We start from the raw sequence: 8,832 nt of genomic DNA on the forward strand, positions 1-8,832 counted from the left end.
CATTTTACTTATCACAACAACTGAATGAGGCACAGAGGAGAAACCAGGGCAGGGAGAGCTGCAGTTCACACAGCTGGCTGGGATTTCGATGCAGGCCGCCTGGCCCCAGAGCTCACAAATGAACTCTCAGAGGGAGCCCAGAGGCGGGCGCAGGCTTGGTGGTAGCAGTGGGAGGCCTGAGTGGGTGGGAACGAGCCCCAGCTCCGGGAGAGCGCGGAATGGAGCAGCAGCGCCCTCTGCAGGTTGTAGGTCTTCCTCCTTCTTGTTCCACGTGGTTTTCTCTGAGACCCTCTCAAGTCAGCGGCGGCTTTGGGTTCATCTCACCCTAAGTCCTAGTCTTAGGTTAGTCCCCACCTTAGCCTGTCTCGTGTTTTCAGAACTCAGACATTTCCGCTGAGTATGCACTGAGTGCCACAGTCAAGAGTCAGGCTAGCGGCCCTTAGAATAGCAACCCAGGGGGCCTGGGCCCCTCAGAATTTAAATAGGAAATTCTTAAAAACATCAAAGCCCTTAAAAGTTGGAAAGCAAACTTCTAATGCTGGAATTTCAAATTTAAGGCCAGACAGGTCAGGAGAAATGTGGAGAGTGAGGCCTCCGCAGCCCCCTCGAGTCAAGATTTGTGGACGACCGCCGGTACTTACTGCTGAGGACGTCCTGCGTCCTGTAATGCCCGGGGCGGGCGCACAGCCTTGGTTGGCATCGCTCCGCCGCCTGGAGAGGAGTCATCTCCGATTGCCCCTTCCGCCTTTCCTCGTGTCCCAACCCCTCTCCTCTGTTCCTTCCTCCCCTGGGCAATTTTGAAGCATCCTCTAGGTTCCCGATTCTACGCCAGACATGAGAGAGATGAGGAACTGCAAGTGTGTGAGGCTGTCCCACCCCCAGCATCGTGCAGCCCTTGGCGGAGGCGACGGGCGTGTCGGGGAGGGAGGGGCGTTGGGGGGCGATGGGTGAAATGGAGCCGCAAGCAACTGTCTGTTAACTACCGTGAGTGCCTTAGCCCAGTCTACACCTCTTCCCCAAAAGAGAAGAAAGCCTCCTAGATAAAAAAACTGTACTTGGCCAGGCGTGGTGGCTCACGCCTGTAATTCCAGCATTTTGGGAGGCTGAAGCGGGAGGATCGCTTGGGGCTGGGAAGTCGAGGCTGCAGTGAGCTAGCCATTGCACTCCAGCCTGGGCAACAAAGTGAGCCCCCATCTCTTAAAAAAAAAAAAAAAAAAGGAAAGAAAAGAACTGTGCTTGCTTTAAAAGATGTATTTGTCTGATGGTGAACTTGTGTTATTTTCTCGCACATATTGTATGAGATATGTAGGTATACATATTGTACCATTGTGAGATAATGGTATTATCTTATCAACAATAATTGCATTATCTTTTTTCCTCCGGGGCTTTGCCAAGGATCAGGAAGGTTGATGGAGTTGGGGCTCTGTGAGTGTGGGGCCCTGTGATTCCTTGCACTAATTCCGGGAGATGGGTCTCCCAACAGCATGATCATGCGGATGTCCTGCGAGCCCTGGTGGGACTGTACATAGAGAACAAACTGCCAAGCACAGTGCAGCTGCCTTATCAGATGGGGCACACAGGCTTGCACTGTGAGCATCTGGGCAGCAACCTTGGTGGACGGCAGACCAGAGGCTCATACCCCACTTTCCTGAGTTGCTAAATTGCAATGCTTTGAAAAACACAAAAGAAAGGGTTGGTGGGGGTCCTGGAAAAATGATTTAGTGAATAGGGGTTGAGCTGTATGTTGTTTCAGTTAGTAAAATGAAGAAAAGTTACATTTCTTATATCTGAGTGTTGTCTCATTAATATGAAGTAGTCATAAGCACCTTGTGTTTTGGGGATTTACCTTACAAACACAATCTCTCTCCTCATTATCTGGTCACCAAATTCATTCATTCATCACACATATATCCATTCATCCGATATTGGAGAATCTGCTACAGTCATAGTGTAGAGGTGCACAATGGTGACTAAGATGTAGTTCCACGTTCTTACAATTCTTACTAGTGACCTGGATAGGAGATAAGGAACTGCAGTGGAAAGGATATTGACTGGGCACAAAAAGTTTGGGGTTTTAATCCTATTTTTATCCTTCAACTGCTGGGCAACTTTGGGCCAACTACACAACCTTTCTTGGCTTCCCTTTCTTCATTTGTAAAATTGGATTAAATTATCTTTAATTTCTTACTAGCTTCTAAAATACTTTACTGAAGAAGACATACACATCTGATGTAAATGCAAGTGTGTGTGTGTGTGTGTGTGTGTGTGTGTAATGAGGGCATAGCTGGCTCCTTTATTAGGCTTTGGGTTTTCTTCATGTATCTGATTTCCAGAAATGAGAGTGAAAATACATTTTATTTTGCTCCCGTGTGTTTACTCATCTAAGATTTCATATATGAGGAATTAAATAAAAAATGTTTTTGCGGCCTTGGCTGAAAGAGGAGGACAATGATTATTACGTCAAAAGCAGATGGTTCTACTGTTCCTGAGTCTAGGATTGATGTGGAAAACCAAAGGTAAATGAGAGCCTTGGAGAAAAAGGGACTTACAAGGATATTATGCACTTGGGGTAATAGGTTTATTATCTCTATATACAAGTAAGCATTTATTGATGTTTGTCAAAAATAAGAGACCAGATAACAAAAACTATTTTAGCATGAAAAAGAGATAGCTGCAACAGACCAATACTGAGCTTAAAGACTCCAAAAAGGGCACAGAACCTGAAATGACAGTTTTCAGGTTGTATAGTTATCCAGACAATGAAGTCAACTATACAAGGCAAGCAACAAACACATGACAATAAAACACCATCAACAGTTTCTCACTGGAGGATGGAGGGAGGCTTGCTGGGGCCTGGGGCCACTGGTGGGAAAGGGTATTAAAATCTCATAAATCCTCCATATCTTTTTTCCATTTCGGGAACTTCTTTGGAGTAACTTTCCCCTTCTTCGTTGGAGGGCAGAGCCTCGGCAAAGCGCTTCAGGAAGCCTCCATACCGTTTCTGGTAGTCCATCCACCACTCTGGGCGGCCCACTCTTCTCATGAAGCCCCCATATCGCTTCTGCAGCTCTTTGGCTTCATCTTCCAGTTGGGGGCTTCTCTTCAAGCCTCTCATGAAGCCCCCATATCTCTTGCTCACTTCTTCCTCATTATCACTGCCATCCTGGTGGTGGCTATGCTCTCGGTTGTCCCCTGTTTCCAGAAGCTCTTTCAGCAGGTCTGAGGAATTGGCCAGCGAGTCGTCCTCCTCTGCATCCTTCTTCATGAAGCCCCCATACCGCTTGGCGAGGATCTCACTTCCATTGGCCTCTTCTTCTGGCTCCATGGGATAAAGCTCATCCATTTTCTTCATGAAGCCTCCATACCTTTTCATGAAGCCCCCATACCTTTTGGCTAGCAAATGGCTCTCTTCTGGTTTGCTGTTTTCTCTGAGGGTGCCGGTGCCATCTTGAGGAAGCTCTGGTTTGGACAGCTGCAGGAGCTCCTTGCAGGTTTCCCAAATTTTCAGAGAAGGCAGTTTTCCTTCACATTCCATTACGCAAGCCTGGGAAAACAATTTGATGTAATGATAAAAAGAAGCTTCTCTGATTTCACTAAGTAAATTAACTTTTGTGGACCAAAATATGCTTGCTTTGACATAATAACTCCCTTATTACAATAAGGTCATCTCCAATTTCTTATCACAACTTTTCATAAGGCTGAGCATGCAAATGAAACAAAATTTGGAAAGGGGAAAGTGCGGGGGATGGTTAACTGAATCCAGTTAGGAATCTGCCTTTGGATTTTAAAGCCATAGAAATTTTAAAGAATTTTTTAAAAAAATTTTTTCACCTAGTTTTAACTTAGATTGACTGCTTTCACAATTTAATTTCACTGGATAATTTTCCACTTCTGATATAATTTTGTTTGAGATTTTTTTAACCAAAAAGGAGAAATTTTTATTACCTAATCAGAGATATTTCTTCAAAATTCCTTTTATCTTCTTGTCTTACAGATAAAATCAATATTAATAACATAAGGGTCAATTGCTTTCTTGTGTTAATATTTTACCTAAAATGGTATCTAATATTCCTGCAAATACTTTCAATCTTCAAAGAAAAACAACAATTTCAAAAAAGTTTATAAAGAAAGACATCCTAAAAACTCAATTTAAATCTTATGAATTATTTGCATTCTTATTAATTTGCTAATTTGTTGAAAGTACAGATCTTTCTGTTTTTTCCTTTTTTCCTTGCTGGATACAACAGATTTTATTATCTTGAACAAAATGTCTGTAATGATGAGGTCAGATATAAAATTATACAAATGCAAGTGTACAAATTATTCATGTTTATTTCCTTCACATTTAGTCACTGTTGTACAGAAAAAGTATTTTCCAATGGAAATCATGGTATTTGATAAAATAAGAATCATCAGCATACATTCTTTCCTTTTTCTTATACAAATATTAAATTCAAAATCATTGTAAGTCTATACATTCGAATGACCTTGTTAAGATTTTTTTTCTATTTAACAGATCACTTGGGTATGATAGAGTACTAATATGTGAACATTTACAAAACACGCATGATATTTCTTAGCATTTCAGGAGTTTTTTATAGCCCTCTGAAATCTACTTATAGACAGCCCAGGTTACAGACCTTTAATTTAGACAGAAAGGCCAGGCTCTTTCTTGATATTTAAAAATATACTGGTATATTAAGTGATGTTAAATACACATATATTATTTTCACAGTGAAAGAAAGCATTTTATTAGTGCAACAAAATCTTGAGGGCACATATTTAGCAAGTTCTTAATGCGTATTTAAGCTTTGTGTCTGAGAAGATTAAATATATAACTACATAAGAATCTAAAGATGATCTATTAATAATTAAAATGTCTTATTTTATTCCCGACATATGATGAAGAAATCAAAACACCATTAAAAGCTTAAGATGTTTAAGGGGCAATACTATTTCCATTCTAAAATTGTATCTAAGTGATCTTGTTGTTAAAAATTAATGTTGAATGTTTTGCATACTAATACTAAAAGACTTTTAAATGTATGTGATATGAGATTCCTTCAAAACCAAATAGTAACAAATACCAGAATAATGCACTCCTACTAAGGCAGCGATGTTAACTGATGGCTCCTATAGCCATGTATGCCTGTTTTGTGGCATTTATCACACTTTGTGTGGTATGGTCAAAATCACATTAGATAGGAAATTCTATTTGGACATCAGCCATAGCATGGCTGCTCATCTCTGCATCCACCACGGTGCCAATCATAAGTGTCTTTCACATGGTTGAAGCTCAATAAATATTTGTTAACATTGATTTCACTACATATTTTTGGCTAGGCAACCTCATTTCTCACATGCCTTTTGCATCTGAGCCAAAGTCCCAGAATGCTGTAATCCTAGTGAGACAGTCACTAAGTAAATCTTTTGTCATTGAGACAATAACAACCCTGAATGTAGGGTCCAATGCAAATCAGTTATTATGCAAAATGCCTTTCTATGAGACTATTTTTATTGATGGCTGCTTATTATCTATGTTTTTCAAGTTGCTAATACTACATGTGCCATTCCATCACCTGGATTCAAGTAATGATTATAGTAATAAGTGATAACAACAAGAGCATAAAAAGCAGTGAGGAAAATTCTGGCAAGAGCAGCCTTCCTCTTCTCCTCCCCCACAATCCTGTTACATGATGAGAGGAAGATGAGAGAAGGAGAGAAGTCAAGATTTGAGGTGATACCCAAGGAAGGCCTAGCTGCTACCCAGTGAGCTCTGCTCAAGTTCCTGAACAATGCAAAAGGAAGATTAGTAGCATTTGGGGAGCTTGGAGAATCAAGCAGATTAAATATGAAAAAAACCCCATTTGAATAGGCATTATTAAATGTCAGCCATATTAATGCACTAACTCACATAACTTAAGTGAATCTGATACTATTTTGGGGTCAGACTATGTGATTAGAAAAATTAGACTAGAATCCATATAACCTTTATTCAGATGGCAGAGAAAGCTAGGGGAGGGGGCTTAGCCCCCCACATGTTGAGCAGGCAAAGCTCAAAATATGTGTGACTGGGCACAGGGAATTATGGGGTCAGAAAGTGGGGTCTTATATATGGCATGTTTTGGGTTTCTCTTTCTCCTTCTGTGCCTAAAATTCTTTACCCACAAGATCTATCCTTATATTTGTAGCACTTCCTCAATTTTTAGACATAGGTTAAAAGCTCATGACTACAGGAGAAAGAAGAAAGATGGGTGAAGGGGACGGTTTCCCCTATTGAAGATGAAACACTTTTCTCATAGTTTAAATATACAACCTTCCTATGTGTCTTCTCTTTAATGCCAAGTTAGTACAGGTCAAACAAACAAACAAACATTTAACCTGAAATATATACCACAGATAATTGGAACCTGTTCCTTGGTTTTCTCCCCATTTCAAACATCTACATAAGGTAAAATTTCCTCAATTCCACGTGGAACCCAAAGCAGCTTGGATGAATACATTACTCTCTATGAGCTTTTAAAGTCATCACAAAATTTCAACAAATTTCAAAAGCAATGCAAAGGAATTGTCAGGGGAGCTGGTAAAAGTGAAGCTACCTGAGTCTCGCGGTTGGAGATTCAGACTCAGTAGACCACCAGAGGTGATTCGAGAGCCCATGGGGAACCAAGATCAGAATGAAAAGTGATTTTGTCCTCAGCTTTTTCTTTCCCAACCTCCTGTAGTGTAGTGTATCTTTGGACTGTTGTCACCCACTGGACACTGGCCACTTCTCTTGTTCCTTTCTCACAGCCAAATTAAACTGTTGTTTTAGTTACTGTTACAAAAGGGCAGTCGAAACAGAAGTTGAATTCCAGCATCACTGGCTAGTGAGACAGTTATGAACTCTTTCCTGTCTATGGTTATTTCGCCTTCCTCTCCCCGTATCCCGTTTCCATCCCTTTGCTCTCTCCTGTTTACAGGTGAGGGTAGGGAAAGAGGGACCTGAGGTTAAGAGAGCTGGGATACATGAATCTAAAGAAAGGCGCCGAAACGTCACTAACAAAAAATTACAATATTTGCGGGAAAGATGGGAAGATGGCTGCGTGTGGAGGGGCCCTTAACTGGGATATGTTAGGAGTTGGGGTGACAGCATCTTCCTTCTGACAGCTCAGGAGAGAACCCAGTGCTCTCCGAGGTGCTGAACAGAGCACTTCTCGGGGTTCCCTAATTCCCAGGGTTAAAACAAACTCGGTTTGTGTGGCGACGCCGCTACCCTTACCGGTCCCCAAATAGTCGCGGATCCCCGAAGCCAACAGCCAGGGCAGGACTTCAGTCAGCGTTCCAGGAACAGCTGAGACACCCAGGTCACCACGGGCTCGCGCCGCTGTGGCTCCGACCCGGTGCGAATAGCCATACGCGCCCCGCTGTGGGCCTGGGATTGTCCGCGTACTGTTGCGGAGACTCTGTCTCACAAGGTGCGCAACACTCGCCGCGCGCAACACTCGCCGCGCGCAACACTCGCCGCGCGCAACACTCGCCGCGCGCAACACTCACCAGGAAGTTGATGTCGGCGGGGCGCACCAGGCGGTAGCTGCACGTCGCGCAATCCTGGCTGCATTCTGCCCGCACTGTCGCCAGAAGCCCGGGGCCGAGCAACAGCAGCCAAGGGCAGAGTCTCAGGAACCACGCCATGGACTGCGAGGAAAGAGGGAAGCGCGCTTCGAGCCTGCCTGGGCGCAGAACGGGTACCTCTGCAGGACCCTCGCCGCGACAGCCTCAGCAAGGGATCGTCGAGCAAAAGCCCGCAGGAATGCTCCTTTTTGGGGCCCCGCCCTCCCGGCCGACAGCTTTCAGGTAGACCTGGAGGCGACTCAGATCGCCTCGCGGCTCCCGGGATGGCGCGGTCGCCCCCAACGCGAGGCTGCCTGGGGCACCCGGCTCTTTTCCTGGGCGTCCACGGCCCAGGGCAAGATTCCAGAGAGAACGCCGCAGACCAGGGGCGAGGGACCGGGCGCCGGGGGAGGAAGGACATTGACTGGGGTCACAAAGAAGAACCAGGGAACGCGGTTGGGGAACCCATGCAATGAAATGTGAAGGAAAAGAGGGCGGGCAGCCGTCCCCAAACCCGCGCAGCAAAGACAAGCTTCGGGCAAATTCACTCACGTTGACGCTGTTCGGATGTCGCAGGCCAGTTGGAAAAGCCGGGTTCCAGACACGACTCTAGAGGGAAGAGAAGAAGGCAAGGGTGAGGAGGACGGGCGTCGGGGAGGAGCGGGCCTGGGTGCGCTGGCGGACGTGGGCCTCACCGTCGCGGTCCTCAGCGTCGCCGCGGGGCTCTGAGCGCCTGCCTCGCCGTCCCGGGGCTTAACGGCGGCTGGAGCCACTTTATAATTAGCCCCAAACCGAAGGAGGCGCGCGCTCCCCAATCGCCGGCGGGCTGCAGCTGACGCAGGCCCTACGCCAGCCCCGCGCCGACGCCTTCGCGGGAGGGGTCGGTCCCCCAGTACCCGCGCGCCGCTTCCCCCACCGAGGGTGACGGCCACGGGGGGCGCTCGGTGGCTCCCGACACGGCCAGGTGACAAACCCAAGGCAGTTAGGAAGTTTGGGGAGAGTGAGATAGGATCAAGTTTCTTCGCATAAAGTCACTGAAATTGCACCGTGGGGTGCGGGCTCCAAGGAGGGAAGCGAGGTGGAGGCGTTTGGAAGGATAGATGAACTGGCTTAGACTTCTGGAATGTGCTGGAGACCCAGCTGGCCGATGAACCTGCCCCTTTCCCGCCTCCTCCCTGGACCCCCTCGGGGTCCCCGTGGGCACCAAGCACAGCCGTCCGGTTCGGAATGTCGTCATTT

The 8,832-nt window shown here is 45.7% G+C and overlaps 1 protein-coding gene across 2 annotated transcripts; it reads right to left on the minus strand.

The window, feature by feature from the left end:
* Positions 1–2,556: 2,556 nt before the first annotated feature.
* PENK (proenkephalin) lies at positions 2,557–8,428 on the minus strand. Of its 2 annotated transcripts, XM_025393917.1 has the most exons (4): positions 8,289–8,428; positions 8,146–8,202; positions 7,537–7,677; positions 2,557–3,544 (listed from the first exon to the last, which is right to left on the minus strand). In XM_025393917.1, the coding sequence occupies exons 3-4, from the start codon at positions 7,672–7,674 to the stop codon at positions 2,879–2,881; spliced, it is 804 nt and encodes a 267-aa protein (XP_025249702.1). In that variant the 5' UTR covers positions 7,675–7,677; positions 8,146–8,202; positions 8,289–8,428; the 3' UTR covers positions 2,557–2,878. The 2 variants fall into 2 exon arrangements, with proteins under 2 accessions (XP_025249702.1, XP_025249703.1); XM_025393918.1 differs by lacking the exons at positions 7,537–7,677; positions 8,146–8,202; positions 8,289–8,428 and adding an exon at positions 7,262–7,426.
* Between the last annotated feature and the right edge of the window lie 404 nt (positions 8,429–8,832).

Source organism: Theropithecus gelada, chromosome 8 (genome assembly GCF_003255815.1).
Source record: "Theropithecus gelada isolate Dixy chromosome 8, Tgel_1.0, whole genome shotgun sequence".
Lineage (NCBI taxonomy): Eukaryota > Metazoa > Chordata > Mammalia > Primates > Cercopithecidae > Theropithecus > Theropithecus gelada.